The sequence below is a fragment of the Pagrus pagrus genome (genome assembly GCF_965226575.1).
Source record: "Pagrus pagrus genome assembly, chromosome: 11".
Classification (NCBI taxonomy): domain Eukaryota; kingdom Metazoa; phylum Chordata; class Actinopteri; order Spariformes; family Sparidae; genus Pagrus; species Pagrus pagrus.
Genome location: NC_140195.1, coordinates 7,458,401 through 7,475,667, shown reverse-complemented (window position 1 = coordinate 7,475,667; position 17,267 = coordinate 7,458,401). Strand labels below are relative to the sequence as shown.

At 44.9% G+C, this 17,267-nt stretch overlaps 1 protein-coding gene and 1 long non-coding RNA gene across 2 annotated transcripts in view; one reads left to right on the top strand and one right to left on the bottom strand.

Moving 5' to 3' along the window:
• The window catches only part of iqsec2b (IQ motif and Sec7 domain ArfGEF 2b), a gene marked incomplete at its 3' end in the record, with an annotated part of 31,348 nt that overhangs the window by 531 nt on the left and 13,550 nt on the right, over nucleotides 1–17,267 (bottom strand). Inside the window, exons 2-14 of the mRNA XM_084365823.1 lie at nucleotides 6,886–7,195; nucleotides 6,437–6,754; nucleotides 4,775–5,829; nucleotides 4,520–4,681; nucleotides 4,234–4,356; nucleotides 3,937–4,103; nucleotides 2,289–2,428; nucleotides 2,069–2,194; nucleotides 1,865–1,964; nucleotides 1,605–1,766; nucleotides 1,262–1,456; nucleotides 960–1,009; nucleotides 7–50 (exon numbers count right to left, since the gene is read on the bottom strand). Coding sequence (XP_084221949.1) covers nucleotides 7–50; nucleotides 960–1,009; nucleotides 1,262–1,456; nucleotides 1,605–1,766; nucleotides 1,865–1,964; nucleotides 2,069–2,194; nucleotides 2,289–2,428; nucleotides 3,937–4,103; nucleotides 4,234–4,356; nucleotides 4,520–4,681; nucleotides 4,775–5,829; nucleotides 6,437–6,754; nucleotides 6,886–7,195 — 2,952 coding nt within the window. The remainder of the gene's footprint in view (nucleotides 1–6; nucleotides 51–959; nucleotides 1,010–1,261; nucleotides 1,457–1,604; nucleotides 1,767–1,864; nucleotides 1,965–2,068; nucleotides 2,195–2,288; nucleotides 2,429–3,936; nucleotides 4,104–4,233; nucleotides 4,357–4,519; nucleotides 4,682–4,774; nucleotides 5,830–6,436; nucleotides 6,755–6,885; nucleotides 7,196–17,267) is intronic.
• On the top strand, nucleotides 9,337–10,322 carry LOC311265636. Its single transcript, XR_014623604.1, has 3 exons — nucleotides 9,337–9,402; nucleotides 9,494–9,543; nucleotides 10,142–10,322. It is a non-coding gene; the product is annotated as an uncharacterized lncRNA (long non-coding RNA).

Here is a 17,267-nt window from a genome sequence, read left to right as displayed (position 1 = left end):
CCTGGCACTGTGTAGCGCTGGTGAGGCTGTGGGCTGCTAATGATGGAGCCCTGGGAGGATAAAGCATCATCATGGTTTAGAGAAGTCACTGGGGGATTGCATAACAGTAGTGTTGTAAACCAGTCTCAAGACCACTTTTTGAAGGTCGCAGTCTCTTTTAGGAATCGACTGCATTTTTACTCAGTCTTGTCTCAGACAAATTGGACTCAGTCAAGACCACGACTGCAGGGATATCACGGTACATACTGTAACAAATTAAGCTTTCTATGGGAAGACAAGAGTCACCTAGAAAGCCTGATGCTTGCACAAAAAATTGTACGGGTAGTGGATGGTAGAACATAGAAAAAGAGTGTTGAATAAAGATAGTTAAGATGATTTCAGCTCCTTCTTGTTTATATTTTTTTGCTCATAGAAAACAAAGTAAATTCCCACGCATTAAGTTCACCAATATGTTACTTCATCACACGTTTCTCATGGTACACTTATACATACACCAGACTGTATATAAAAGGTGAATGCAGAGGAATTTTCAACTTTCTTCTGAGGGTGTTTTTCTGCAAATGTAGATCTTTTATGCAGATGTGGATCAGATCAATTTTAGGAGTGGCTTTGATGTCAACATTGTGGGACTGGCACAAATCTTGGCCTTGACTGAGTCTCGGTTTTTACGTGGTCTTGAATACAACACTGCTTTACAGCTCCTGCTCCCACTTACATCATCACACACACGACATATTTGTATCTGGAGGTGGAGGACGTGCTTTGGCAAGTATGAACACAGACAGCCGTGCAAAAGGTGTCAGTGCAGGACAAGGCACACACTGTATGGACACATGCATGTACACGCGCACACCATTTATATGCACACCGTACACACACTGAGCGTGCTCGGGATGACCAATGAGGGGAAAGGCAGGTCTGTTAAAGGTTACGGATCACATCTAGTCTTTAAGACTTACTTCCATCGTACTGTCCAGAGAACCAACACTGTTCCTGCGACCACGTTTCCCTGCACCCCACCAGGAAGAGTGACGTTAGTAAAGAGCGGAAGATTGTAATGAAGATTGAAGCTTGTTTGCATGTTTTTCTTTTAAAAAAGATACAAACTGAATGAGCTGTGCTTGAGTGCCAGTGAGAAAAAAGAAACAGGATAAAGTAGCAGCTGAAAATAAAATCATTGTAGAACTCGTGCTACCCAATTCAACCCAACTGACAGGCAGGAAATGCAGTTAACCCCGTTTGTGAGGCGCTGTTGTCTCACCTGCGTCCGACAGGTCCCTGAGAGATGAACTGAGCGCTGTGCGTTTGAGACCCTCACCCACCGAGCAGTTGTCATCAAAACTTGTCCTTCCCAGGGTACCATTCACAACATCGCTCTTCACACCTACACCTCCTCCTACCACGCCGCCGGTGAGCAAGCTGGGTCGCATCACACCTTTCTGTTTCTCCAACTCAGCTGAAAATAAACAAACATTTAAATAAGAGGCCAACACGACGAGGAGAAGAATACCAGCACCACATGCACCGCCTTTCCTGAAGTGCAACCTGTACAGACGATCATACCGCTGAAGTTCACAGTAACCACCAGCAGATGGGGCACTTACATTCGACTCTGTATTTCTCCATCTCTTGCACTTCAGCAACACTCTCCCTGAGGTCGCTAACAAAGCGGGTGCGGTCTTGTTGACTGGGTGCCATAAAGACAATAAGAACCTTCCTCTCTCCTCCCAGGACTGCTGAGGTCAGGCGGATACCGTGAGGGTAGTCTGAGGGACGCAAACAGAGAGAAATAAAACACTTCAATCATAGAGGGTAATAATTAAGAGCAGCTGATATGTGCAAAAAGGAAAATATGGTTTCTTACATGAGTTTTGGAACATGTGCACTTGCATCTCAACCAAAGGGAAAGATTGTCTGAAACTGTAAGTCACTGAGGTTTTCTTCTTCTGGAAGATTTTGGTCACCTGATGCACAGCATAGATGAGACGTATTTATAACATGGCCTCTCAAGTGAAAACAGTTTTTCTAATCTGTTATGTCTTAGAAAAGTGTTTAACGGGAGTCTTACCACCAGAAGGTCGTTAAAAAGGAAGACCTCTCGTTGGTGAACTCCTGTCCTCTGAGGTCTGTTGGGGTCAGGAACCTCGTAGAGCTGGCAGCAACATACCAACCTACGATGTGGAAGGGACAGCACCTACAGAGACACATACAATACAAATAAATGAAAAACTAGTAGTGATGACATATTACAAGCACTGTATGTTGCCTTATTTGATTACGAAACTAACCGGCTTCTTGCCGACGATGACTCTCTCCACCGCCTGCACTTGGGACACATGGTCATCGTTTGTCCGTAGCTCCCATTTCTGTATCCGCTGGTAGATCCCAACCAGCAGGTCCCTGGGTATATCCTGACCATTGTCCACGCCTTGGGTGGAGACAGAGAAAGGGAAAGTTTTAGGAAATGTTTATCGAAACGTCACTGTACAAAACACTTATTGTGCTTGGTGCTGAACTTCCTGTGATATGTGCAGTTTTCACACCCAAGAGGGAGCAGGACGTGTTTGAAAACTAAACACTACTCACAGGCCAAGTGTGTAGGATTTAGGAGGAACTATCGGGTGAAATGGAATTTAGTTTTCATAGTTATGTGTTTTTTTATCAGAGTATAATCACCTCGGAGTGCGTCATGTCCCACCGCCATGTTTCTACAGCCCAGAACGTACAAACTATTTTTTAGCAGCCATCGTAGGAGAGGGCGAGGCGAGGGGTATTTAGTCGGTTGCAACCTCATCCCTAGATGCCACTAAATCCTACACACTCGCCCTTTAAAGTCCAACTGAAACCACATTTAGTCATCCCTGTTAGAGGTCAAAAATATATCAACAGTTTTTTAAAAATGTATCGTTAAAGGATAAGTTCACCCAAAAATGAAAATTCAGTCTTTATCTGAAGTTTCGTAGTCGGCTGAAGCAGATGAGGACTTGGGTTAAAATATTAAAAAACAACGGAAAGAAAACATGAAATGGCTTCATACAGCTCTTTCTCTGTAATCCAAGAAGCCCCAAGAGTCCAAACTGACTTGAAAAGACACTATTTACACACACTAAGCTTGACCTCAGCTTAGCTACTACAATGAAGAATTTGGCTTTAAAAAGGGTCAAATATATTCAAATCATACTTGGGATCTCTGAGGACTTGGATTACGCCGGATGAGCTGTATGGAATCATTTAATCTTTTTTTCATGCCAGAACAGGCATGAAGATGAGGAGATAATGACTGAATTTCCTTCAAGGCCTTATCCTCCAATAGTTTCTTCTTATTAAGACAAAGATATATAGATAAATATCAGAAATGCTCCTTTTCATGTCCAGACGAGCACATTTGATTGTGTCACTGACCTACTGACCTCACTGACGGTAACAAGAGACAGTTAACAAACCTGGGCTGTAGCCTACGTGTCACTGGCAGATGGCATGTTGTTAGTGCTATTAAAGTGTATGGACCACACCACTATCAGTACACATCAAAGTGACATTTACATGCTATATTTAGCTATAATGAGCTATCTAGCATGCAAATTGACGTTATCTGTGCACTTTTGGCTGCGAGTGTTTGTTTGGTCTGCGGGACAAGAAGTGTGTTCCTGTTTGTAAATTAGATAATGAGGAGGCTTTTCACAGAGAAGCTATTGTTGGTTGTTGTTCAGTCTGCGTCTCTTGTTTTGTGAGGCAGGCTGCTGTCTGGCTCAGTGTGAACGTCTGCTCTGTGACAGAACACTGACGTGACTGCTGTATGCATGATTTGATCGAAAAATAAGGTCTCCGTCTTGTAACGGTATGCCGCCAAATGAATGCAAAGATCCACAACCTAATATGTGTTTCATAAAGTCATGTATGCCATTAAGTGTAGGTGTCTTTTCTGTCAGGCGGCACCTCTCAAATTCTTGATGAAATCCTCGAGTTTCATCTTCCTCTCAGGTTTGACGTTGGGACTGTACATATCCGTGTTGAGGAGGATGATGGCGAAGGCCAAGATGAAGATGGTGTCCGGGTTCTGGAACTGCCGAACCAGGGTCGGATTACACACGCAGTATCTCTGACTGCACAAGAGACAAAAAAGTTCAAGCATTTAAGTTTCGATTTTCCAGCCGCAGCTGTTAATATTCAGCATATCCTTAGTTATCTTTCAGCTCGGGCATCGTAAAGCCGCTGTATCCAACGCATACGAACCTGAAAGCCTCGATCAGCCTCTCCACTTTCTGGGCTTCTCCCTGAACTTTAATCTGAGCCTGGAACTTCCTGAGAGCGTCGTCCAGATCCATACCTGAGAAGTCCATCTCATCCACCACACAGCTGAAACGCACACAAGCAGTCAGGTCAGCTTTCCCTCAAGCTTGCATCCACTCAGGCTTAGCATGAAATATGTGAGTTGACTTTATTTTTTTCCCCATGATCTATTAGAGTTGTCCTTCTCAAGAAAAGCTGCTGCTCCTGTGTTTTCTTTTCCCATACTTACTCTAAAACATCCTTGTTGAACTGTTTCTGTCGGTTTCCCAGGAATTCACCAATCATCTGCCTGCTGAGGCCTTTCCTCTCCAGGATGAAGCGAGCAATCCCAACTGGAGTGTCCGACACAAAACCTCTCTCGATCAGGTACTGGATCCCTTTCTCTGGCTTCCTGTAGTCAATGAGAAAATGTTTAACAACATTTATTGCAAGACACCCTGACTCTCAAAGGCACCTCTCTTTATCAGCACAACACGCGTCTTACTTGTTGAAGAGGTTGAGGCCTATGCGGTACTGGCGTCTCTGCACCACATCGCTGTTGAAGGGTGGGGAGTCCCAGCTGTGGCGGCTCTCTCTCTGGTAGGTCTGCTTTCCCAGAGGTGGCAGAGGCTCCCGAAGGCTGTCCTGAGACGAGGAGCCGGAGCTGCAGTTGACCGTCTCGTTGGAGTTGGTGGTGGAGTTGAGCGAGTCGTTGTCTCCGTCCGAGCAGCACGGCTGCTCCAGGCCACCGGGGGGCAGAGCTGTAGAGGAGGAGGAGGACAGAGGGGTGGTGGGGGGCTGCTGGGGGGAGGAGGATGATGAGGGTGTGTCAGGGTACTGATGGTGGTGGATAGGGTGGTGGTGATGGTGGTGATGTGCGGCCACCTGGTGAGGGATGTGCGTGGGTATGGGTCTGCCAGGCGCCCGGGTCTGACCCTGAGCCGCTGCTGTGGAGGCGGTGCGGGCGCCTGTGTTGGGGGAGTGTTTGAGGGTTCCCTGAGGGGATCCAGCCCCTCCACCCGACTCCTGCTCATAGACCAGCTGTCTGCTGAGAGAGCCTCGATCCGAACGGTCACTCATATCCACTGAACTGTCACTGGGCGGCTCAATAGTGAGGAGGGGCAGATGTGCGCCCCTTAGACGATAGTCCCTGCACTCAGTACACGGCGTGCTGCGGCGACTGTTACTGCTGCCCCCTCCCTCAGTATCCCTGCTGTCCTCACGCCCTCCGACACCACCGCCGGGGCCCCAGTACTCTGTATCTGTGCTGCTGGGTGCCCGATCCAGGGACAGCGGAGATGACGGCATGCCATCATCCATGTAAAGCGTGACGTCACTGTATGATGTGGCGGTGCTGTCACCATGCATACTGAGTCCTCCTCCAGCCCCCCTGGCTCGTTCTCCCAAACCTCTCTGGGAGGAGGGGTTGCTGCTGCTGCTCCACACACACTCCCCGAAGTCTTCACTAATCCCTCCACCCTCCCTGCTGCCCTCCTGGGAGTCATCGCGACCCGCGCGGCAGGTGAGGGCATCGTCTATGGAGTCAGCCAAGGACTTGACCTAGAAGGAACACAGAGTGGGGCAGCATCAGCATCGCTCACTTCAGAAAGTCAAACTTTTTGTTATAGCACACTTGTGGTTGGTGGTGCCTCAAGATTAAAAATGTCTTTTAGTTGGCTTTGTCCAGTTGTTTAATGAGCTCAATAAAAGAGAGGAAGGTCAAAAGAAAAAAAAGCCATAAATGATCCAGGCACTTAAGGTGGTTTGAAAAATGTATAAGGACTTTATTTAAACAGGATAGATACATTAAAAATACACCAACGCGTGTCGGCTTGCACCTTCTGCAGGATGTAGAGGAAGAAGGACACACAAGCCAACAGGCTTTGGTGTATTTTTAACATCTCCAGCCTGTGGAAATAAAGGCCTTTTACATTTTTCAAACTACCTTGAGTGCCTTGACCTGGATCATTTATGCCATTTTTGCTTTTTGTTATGAGTCTTCCTTCCTGTAGCATTCCCTTCCTTGAGCACTGTTTCTTTCTCTGTTTCTTTCTGTCAGCGAAAAGACCTTTGAGACTCTCATGCCATAAAAAGTTATATAAATAATGTACCATTTAGAACTTAATTACTTTCGAGCCCGTGCTTCGTAAACCCATAATACTGCTACCTGTTTGGAGAAGGAGTCCTCTAGATGGGTGTAGGCTCCTGGGCGGTCTGGGTCGGGGGAATGAGGAGGCCCTATGGCCACACTGTGGGTGAAGTTGGTCTGTGTCTGGGCCTGCTGCTGCGGCTGTCGCTCGTCAAAAGAATACTGCAGTCTCATGTTGGACAGGATGATGCGGCGTGTCATGCGGCTCTCTGAGGCGGAGCTTCTGAGGCGCTCGAAGTTCTTGTTCATGCGATACTGTCTGAAGGCGGTCTGAATGGTCCGAGCTGCTCTGCGACTTACGAAGGAGCCACCGTACTTTCTCTCCAGCATCTCCACCTGGCGAAAGGTGAGGGGGAAGAAAAAGATATTACGTAATCACCGTCTGGTGAGCCAGACTGAAAGGAATCCATTATGTTTGCCATTGCACCAAAGAAGACAAACATTTGCAACACAAACAGTATTAATACCTTCTTATCCTGCAGATCTGTTGAGAGTTCATAGCTGTCTGAAAGGGCCTTGCATCGCTTGTTCTCCTCTTCCTCTTGCTTGCGGAGGGCCAGGCTTGCAGGTTGGTGGCGTGTTCGCAGTGCCCAGGCCAAGCTCGCAGAACTGGAGACAGCCACGCACGAAGGGTCCCTGGATCCAGAGGGTCCGCCGCCAACGCCGCCGCCGCTGCTGCTGTCAGTGTAGCGTTCGGAGCCGCGCAGGTAGGGCGTCTGGCCGAATGAGCTGTCTTTGTGGGTGCCTGTCTCCGGACACTGGGAGTCCCCTTCCACACTAGAGAAAGAGAAAATGAGCAGAAGCTTTTAGGATGAGTCATAAGCGGCTTGACACAATATAACACCATAGCACCAGTGTGTTAGGTGCAAACTAGACACTGAATGACTGATTGAGAAAGTTCAGTCACCAAATTATGTAGAAAAGCTTATATTTGAGGACTTACATGTAAAGTTTAGAGCGGCGAGAAGGTAACCAACTCATGGTGAACTTTTATTGCTTCAAAGAGGTGCTGTAACCCAACATCTGACCACAGTCCTTGTCTACATTGCAGGTTGATGATCAAACAGACATAAAGATCTCTGCTTTATATCTCCTTCCTTTACTGCGTCCAGAGGATGAGTTAATATCTTACTACTTCCAGCCAGCCCTACAAGTGTTTATGTCTTTCTCTGCTTCTCACTTCCCCGTTGCCTCTTTCAGTCTCTTGTCTTTCCCTCACTGTATCCGCGTCTGACATACACAGAAGTGACAGCACATTTTCGCGAGTCATCAGCACACTCCTCCACCGGCGCATACCAGCAGCACCATACTGACAGGAAAGACCAGGTTGTTATGTCAGCGGCAGGTGTAAAACAGGCACTTCAGCACGCTATGAAACATCGTCAGACAAAAACACAACCGAATAGCATCTCCTCCCGGATCACTCACTCAGCCTGTGAGACAGCAGCAGCTCTCAAATAAAGTTTAGCTGGATTCAAATGGATTGATTCCTACTTGCAGTGAGGAAAGCCAAAACAGCAAAACTTATCAGCGTTCAAGTAAGTCCAGAAATCCTCCAGTGTCCTCCTGTTAGGCACTTTTTCCCCCAGACAAAAGCCACCGCAGGTCAATTAGTCAGTCTGTGTTTAAGAGAACAAACTGCGGTCACATGCTCATGCCTTCATTTCCTCCTCGTCTTAGCCGCACCCCCTCCTGTCAGCTGCTGCCAGTCCCATAACAAGGCACAGAGTACAGAGATCCAGGGTCAGAGATGTGTGGGAGAATTACATTCAGCACATGAAATAGGCAAATCTTGGTGGTCGAGAATGGCCTGTTTGGTTTCTGAATTTTGCATAATTTAGGCTCTGCATCAGACACTGCTGCAGCTGCCAAGACAGGACTGAAATAGAGCCTTGTTGTTGACTTGGACCATTTTTGCTCTGAGCGGGTCAGCTCATGTCCTCCTCCCGACTTCCTTGAACTGCCACTGCTCCACCGGATTGCAGAAACTTCCTGTGTTAGTGTTTGGTCGACGAGAAGGAAAAGGCTTCTCAGGGAACAAGGAAATAACTTGTAGGTATTTTAATTAGCTTGATTTTGTAAGTGATTCTCAAATACAAACTCAGAGTCTTTAGAGTGCACAGAGGGGAAGACGTTATACAATGCAGAGTGTTACAGCAGGACATCCTGTGCCTTCAAGCAACTCATGACCCGGCGAAATTACTGTTGACTCTAACAACACTGAGGAGAACTCCATTATGTTGCATAACACAAGAGCCCGGCGATACAAAGACACAATCCTGACACCTGCAGGGAAGCAGAAATTAACACAGCTAAGATGAGTTGTAAAGAATTAATGGTGGAGTAGATTGGGTTTTTTGTTCTGGTGTCATTGGGCAAAAAAATCCATCATAACCTGTGTGGTCTGTGAGAAAATAAGAAAAGCCAGGAAAAGGCCAAAAAACTATCTAAAAAATAAAAAGAAAGTCGCTATGCCAGCATTGGCATTAACTGCCTACACTGCAGAGCAACCCAAAAAATGGAAGAAGGACTTATTAAAAAGAACAGCCCAGTCGCCAGAAAAAAATGGCAGTTAATGTTTTTGCACACAGTGATATGCTCACACCATAATCACATTTCTACAATACCTTTATAACACTTTCACATAACAAGTGTTTGACCTGGCTGTCATATCAGGAGGTGGAGAGGATGGTGATTGAGTTACAAGCTAGACCACCAGCTAGACCAAAGTTTGAAACCACTGGATGTTTTTGACGAGGGACCACAGCGTTTCAAAGTGTGACACAGCTGGATATTTTTTAAGCTGACCTCTGGACCATTTCGAGCAATGTTTGTGCCAAACCAGGTATTTTAAGTCAAAACATGATCTTTTTCGAACCCCCTTTGAATAAGCACCAGAGAATAAGCACAGCGTTGTCACAACATAAAATTGAATAGTTGAACCAAAAGAAATGTAATGTTGCAACGTAAAGAAATGTTTTAACGTAAGTTTTCAACGTATATGTGTTTTATTCAAACAATTGAGTCTTAAAAAGAGTCTGACAATAAACGCAATAACACTTGTCGGTTTCACAGGATGGAGACAACTTTGTGGTTAGCCTCAAGTTTGCTGTTCTTCTGGACGGGTAAGCTGCTAACTTACTTTTCCTGTTATATCTCAGTGTGTAGTTGTGTGGTGAGGTTTTGTAGGTAGATTGACCAAAAAGGAGGTAATGTGTCTGTAATCTGTTGAATGTTAGTAATAATTAAGCCTTCTGCAAACCGTAGCCAAAGACTCATGACTGCAGCTATTTCAAGTTCATGTTAATGTCGCTAGCTAAAGCCTTGAACCACATTATGTCATCGCAAAGGTCTCTCCAGGCCCACAGGTTTACAAAGAAAACAGGACAGTAATTCTCATAGATTTGCTGCTTCAGAAAGACACAAAGATATCTGGAACACAATCATGATCGAGGTGATTGAAATGAATAACTTGTACTTGTTTTTTTTTGCCAGAAAACCGCCTACTCCAACTTTAACAGCAACTCCACATAATTATATTCAAACTATTTCCAGGAAATTCATCACAACAGTAACAGAATGTGTGTTTTTTTTCTTCTATGTTGAGAGAGCCAATTACGAGCAACAAGTTGTTGCTCACAACTCCATTCCCCCCGTTTGAAAATGTTTATTTTTCTGTGTGCGGCATAATTTATCATTCCTCCTCCTCTGCTCCTTAAATAGAGAAACTGAGAAGAGGGAGGGGGTTGCCTGGTGACGGTTGCTGTGGGACCTCTGTGGGCGATGAGGCAGTTGTTAGGATGAGAAGCGTAGTTGCCATGACAATGTATTGACTGTTATTACCACTGAGGTGGGTGTTGGAGATGCTCCACAGGTTGTGAATGACATTCTACATAATACTTCTTGTTATCAAAACAGATAAAATGTGTGTGCAGAGTGAGCCAGGCAAATACAGGATCGTCTGTAAGTTTACTTTATGAAAAATGAGCGAATAAGAAGAAATTCTGCCGTCCTCCGAGCTGTTTAAAACGGCTCCTATTAAGGAGTGGAAACTAGCCACATGAGTGCCTCTGCACGGTGCCAACAGGTAGACACAAGCAGGGACTCGGCTCCACTGTAACTTCCTGCTACGCACATCAGCAGGAGCAGATGGTATTTTCATTCAACTGAGTCACGGAAACCTAAAATATATTCAACACGACTTTAAGAGAGCTGTCAGCCAGGTTTTCATAAATCCGCCTCTGAATATTCATAACTGTTTCTTGGATTGATCTGACCCCTAAATCCTTCTGAAACCTCAGCTGTCATCCGTTTCTGCTCACATCTCATAAAGAAGGAAAATAATATTGAGACAAGAGCGATAGTTTTGTGCGTCCTCAGTGATTTCTCCACGGTCTTTATGCTGCAAGACCTGTGCAAGTATCACAGATCTGATTGTTTTCCTCTGAGTGTTAGGAACAAGTTTTCATTTTGCAGTATATACCTACCAAAAGTCTCCACGTATAGTGAAATATTTGATAAAGAAATAGAGGATTTCTGTTTCACCATCGATTTGACTTTCCTATGCAATGCTCCGCAACCCACCTACATGTGTACGCATTAAACAAAACTTCTCATTTGGTTTTGCCCGCAGCTAGAGCCAGGCAGCAATATGCGGTGATAGACAAGGTGAGGATGATATGCGAGTAAAAAAAAAAGTTTGTTGTATAAAACATGAGTGTGGCCATATCGCAGCTGGCATCTGCACCTCATTACTTATGTAAGAAACCCTGTATTCCTGTTACAGTGCCAGAGAGAGAGGTGCTCTCCAGAGACTCGCTCATAAAGACCAGCCCCAGAGTTTCACTACCTCCAACCATTTAATTGGAGCTGAAACAGATGGTTGGAATCTAATAAACAGGGGAGTGATGAGCTGATGGTGGTGAAAGTGTAAAAGATGTGGGAAGAAACTGACAAGAGCTCCGATGAGGGGAAAGTGAACGAGTGTGCGCCGGCTAAAGCGCAATGTCAACTCCACGCAGGCCCCTGCCGATCATATAATATTGATGTGCTGACAGTGTGCATGTGCGTATGAAAGAGCAGCGGTCGGTCCGACTCTGCCAATCGAACCCTCAGCAGGACATGGAGGCTCGGGGATTAACCTCTCTGCTGCCTGCCAAGGAGATGCCAATAATTGCATCGACCTGTCTGTTGACTCACTTCCACCCGAGCATTGACTCAGTGTAGTTATCTCATATCCTTTCTAATCTCTTCATGATCAATTTTTGCTATTTGATGAGCGGATTCCCACCAAACTTGGATGGAGGATGAGTTTCAGCCTGGAATCGACCCCTTTAACTTTTAGTGCGGATCCAAATAAAGGGGCAGATCGAGAAATTTTTCCTCACTTACTTTAACAATGAAAGATAAGGTGTTTTTTGCAGCCCAGTCGCCCAGATATAATGTTATCAGCTTCTGCAAACCACAGATACGTCCAAGGTCGACATTTGTACCAAACCTGGCATGGGATAGTGTTGGTGTTATGACAAGCCACGAGGCTGCCGAGTGGGCGACCGCAGTTCGAGTCTGTGGGCAGATTTTCCAGCCCTTTTTGTGGCGACCGAAAGCTGCTGTTTCGCAAGGGAAGGCGGACCATCTCCAGCCGTTTCAGTGGCGACAAAATTGGGTGCTTTTTTAAGGAGACCTGGGGTCTTTTCCAACCGTATTTGCTGAAACCAAATAACCACAATGTTTTACCAACCATAACCAAGTGGTTTTTGTGCCGAAACCTAAGCAGATCATAAGCACAACGTTGTGACGAGGGAGAAAAAGAAAACCGAACCAAAACAAACTGAAAGTTGGGACACAAGGAAACCATAAAGCATTGATCTTGATGAAAATCATCAGCCTGACATCTATGAGTGAGTACAGTTTGGTACAAATTTAAATAAAGGCTTGATTGAATTAAATGGGGCTGTTGGGCCTTGGCGGAGGTATGTGTCCAACTGAATGTCATCCCAGTTACTTTGATGATATGATTGAAAAACACAGTGTTTTTCATTTTTCTATTTTTCCATCATGACAAATAAATCAACAAGCTGTATTCTCTCTGTCACATGTTCTCCCATTCTTCCAAGCGGAGAAACTGAAAAGAAACAATCACATCATTCATGGGTCACATCGAGCATTCCTCCACCGCCAACACTCTTCTGCCACTTCACCGTCTCAAGCTGTGAGGTTCCCATCTCACACACACACGCACACATAAACACACACACACACACACACACACGCACACACACACACACACACACACACACACACACACACACACACACACACACTTCACTTTCTGTGACCCAGACCCTCCAGTTCAGAGCTCAAACAAGCTCTATGTTTATTTAATGAGTCCAGGTGGTGACAGAGAGGTGCAACTGTATTGTTTGCATTGCTGCAGAGTGATCTAGCTGATATCTGGCAGTGTTTTGTAAGCGTGGAAATTATCAGAAGATCTCTGGCACTGAGGCGAAGAAGAATGAAGAAACAAGTCTTGTATAAACAGGCAGGCGGACGAAATATATAAACCTTCATTACAGAACGATGGTCTCGACTTTCGAGAGGCTACCCAGTGACAAACCTGTGATGGTTTTGGCTCGTGCACACATTTCAAAGTGCTGTCTGCAGACCTCTCTTCAGGGTTGATGAATCTGCCTCGAGGCCATTCAGACCAACATGACAAAACATTGTAGGAGTGTTTGTTATTGTAACTAATTTACTTGAAAGTTGACATTGAGTTGAAGCAAGTATGGTTATTGTTCTGCGGCTGCATGCTGCGCATGCATTTTCTCAAGAGTGACACCATTGACAGGCAGGTTATTAAGACTTTGATTGGTATGTGATATGTCACCTGGACGGCATGTACACACAGGTGTCTGCCAGTAGCCCATTTATCAGCCCATCCATTGTCAGAGCTTCATTTTAAAACATACCTAAAAAAGCACTCGAAAGACACCATTTATCTGGTGCTTTAACCACTTTCCCTGTGTTTTTCTGTCTGTCTGTAACGATTAATTTTCTTTTTACCAACACACACACACTTGTGATCCACAATACAAACCACATGTCATACATCACTGAGGTGTAGCTGGCGGTACAAACATTGGTGTAACAAGTATCATCTCTCACTAAAAGCTCTTTTGTGTTTAGTATGTAAAAGAAAAGTGAAGAAAGCCGAGTTCTTACCATGCTGCTACTGTCAGAGAGAGGTCCTACACTGACTGGAGCAGCGTAATAACAAACACACCCTCCCTCCCTCTCTCTCTCTCTCTCTCTCTCTCTCTCTCTCTCTCTCTCTCACACACACACACACACACACACACACACACACACACACTTTCACATTAGCTCTTGCTCGCCCTGAAAAGCTGTACAGGCTACATTCTTGACTTGTCTTTTGACAGCTATGAACTCCACTCACCCTGCCCAGCTCTTTCACCCCCCTCCACCCTCCTCGGCTGCACCAGCTGACACACGCACAGTCACTTTATTACACAACACCAAACCAAACACAAGCACGGCACGACACCACGGACAGTAAGAATAGACAAAGAGACACATGGAAGAGGTGCATTTATTTATTGAAAACAAAAGGGGGAGGAGAAATATAAGAAATGTTTTTGTCGTTTGCTTTTATATCCCACTCTTAAGTTAAATGTATGAAGGGAAACATCAGTGGTTAGCCTTGATGTCTGCACTGTCTAAATGGCTGCAGGTGAAAGCAAGGGCACATGAGTAGTGGCTTCGTGCAGCTGAGATAGATGACGTGGCTTCTAGTCCGAAAATGAGACATAATGAGTGCGGATAAAATCGACTGCATCTTTCTGTGACATGTGAGTACTTTGTGTTGTAGATGTTGGTAAATCATGCTCTCTGAACTTCACTAGTTCATATTGCTGCAGTGTGCACAGATAATAAATGTCCTGAGAAACAACAACTGCAAAGGTTTCATTGTAAACCATCAATTGGAAGACTTCATGGATGAATCATTGAATCAAAAGGTTATATTATGTTCAAGGTTTGTTTTTACTCTGAAACGAGTGGAAAAAAAAAATCACGCCAATAACCCTTTTCAATAGCTATACGTACTATACAGAAATGTCCTCTGCAGTGGACACCATGCATCAATGGTATAAAAAGTAATTATTGAATAAATGTTGAATCCTTTTATTCTTTTATTCTCAGAAAACCAGACAGGTAAAAACATTTTTTTTTTCATCTTAACGACCTGATTTTCATATTATTTTTCTTGTACAACTTTTTGTTGTTGACCGAGTAAACATCCGTCCACTCTGGTAGACGTTATGCACCAAAGTACTCTGTTGAATGTATATTTAGCTGAAATCTGAAAATAAGGTGGAATCTAAATGTCAGAAGATACTTCTTGGCATCTGTTGGAGTGGACACATGTATACTCAGTCACAGAAAACGATGTACAAGATGGATTTTATTCAAACCTGGATGACATAGTGTGAGAACAAAAACATATGAAAAACTACAGGGCTCTTTCCTGGCCTTACTACCATCATTACACCCTCTTAATGCCTCTCACATCCTTACGTTGTGTTATATACTTTTCCAACATACGTAGGACCTCACACCTTACTTGATTGTATTCTATTTTCATTGTTCAGTTGTGAACGAGGGAGTAGTTTCTACAATACCAGGGTTGTGGGTGGGCGATGGCTTCAAACAACAAAATTGGAGTAAAGTATTTATTCCAATGTACTTAGTTAAATAATATTTTACCTGTCTGGCTTTCTAAGAATACGACAACTTAACAATTATTCCAGAGATACTTGGCGCATGTCCTCCTCCCTCCGCCATTTCGAATTCATGCCAAAGCTAAAAATGAAGGAGATACAAGCACAGTAATCAACTGGAATTGCGAACAAGGCTCTAGGGATCCACCACCTGGTGATCAGGACATGGTGCTCCAACTTTAACGGTTGAAAAATGGCCTCCAAATATCTGGAGACCAGGCTTGAAGGGTTTAAACAGTCACCTGGATATTTAGAAAATTGTAAAACTGATTCTCTTACAAAGTTGACACCAGTGGAGACGCCAACTTTAGCAAATAAGCTAATCAGGTTAGCAACAGTATCGGGATACACACGGCGTGTTCTGCAGGGGAAAGCATTCACATTCAGGGTTTATGCGGCTCCACACGATCAATACATAACTTAAAATAGAATTCCTATGATGAATTTTTTTGCGTATGGATGAGTACATTGCCCCGAGGTGGAGATGAGTGAGGTGGGTGTGTGTGAGCGACATTCCAGCATGACTGAAACAAACACACAGCAATTACAGCAACACATATTTCACCTCCAGGCATTTTTAAAAAGAAAAGTGTCTTAAGGAACTAGAGATCTTTATTTTGTTTAGAGTTAAATCAACAAGCTAAATAAATCTCGTCAAGGTCACGAATAAACATGATTAGGAGATGAGACAATAATTATCCGATGTGCAGGAAACAATCAAATTAACATACGATTAATGTCTTTGCATAATAGAAAGAGGCTAGCTCATCTGACATTACATAAAGGTTGGTGACAGGACTGTATGGCGATTTGCACAGATAACAAATGGTGACTACTGAGCACATCCGCACTGACGTGACTCAACTAGGGAACCCAAGATAAGCATGAACGCGACAGTAATGAGCGGACGACGGTGATGCGCTCTGACAGCTTGATATGGCTGCAAGAAAAGGAACAAATAGCAAAGAATAAGGAGAGAAGACAACATCAACAGTCTTAAATTAAAGCACAAACCACGTGATACATGAATAAACCAATGATAGCACAACTGTCACAGAGACCACAGGTTGCATGCACGTCTGTTTCCCCCCCCCTCCTCTATAATGCTTTGAAAAGAGTTTGTTTTTTGGTACACAGTGAGGTCTCCGTTTTTCTCTGGCAGCATAAACCGTGATAGTCTTTTCACAGGTAAATGGGCGAGCGAGTCGTGGCGCGGTCAGTCACACGTCAGCTCAGCGAGAGGAGGGGCTGCTGCAGCCTGAGGCGGGGCAACAGAACTGATGGGCACCCTCGTCCTCACCCTCCTCTCTTGGAAAGCAACACGGGACGGGTCAGAACAGAAAGACAGAAAAACACAGGACGGCAGACAGACGGGACAGAGAGAGACAGGAGAGAGGAGGACAGAGTGAAAAAGAGCGTGAGACAAAAGCGACAAAAGCAGCAGAAAGACAGCAGAGAGCAAACAGGTGGAAACCAGAAAAGCCTGGCACTGTCTGCATTTTTAGCTCAAACAGGGACATAACAGGCTACATTATTAAAAGTGTGGTAGAGTAGGTGCACATCACAGCTGTCTAATGCCATTAGATGGCAGTGTTGGAGCATCATGCGCTGACGTGTCTGAGAGCAGCATCAGGTGGAGGATAAACGAGGGAAGGAGAGGAAAGAAAGTGAGAATTTGCCAGGATCACTTGTGACTCAGTCCACCTCGGTCCCATAGCTTATTGAAGATGACTGTGTGAGGAGCTCTGTGTTTTTCAAGCTGGTAGAAGGGGCCTAACTCTAGCTATTACTCACACCTGGGAGTGGTAGGAGACTGAAGCACAGGCTCTTAGTTTGGATTAGGAGGTGGGTGTGCAGAAAAAGGAAAAGCAGGAAAGCAGGCAGACGAAGGATGAGGTGTAAAGAAAGAAAGTGGTGGTGACAGGCCACTGTGTGAGGGAGAGAGGTCTGGAGGTTGTTGAAGGGGTTCTTTATTCTCATTGTGTCGTACTCACTGAGCTCAGGCCCTCGCAGTGGCCCTTACCTGTCCTCCTGCTGTAAGCTTTGGTCAG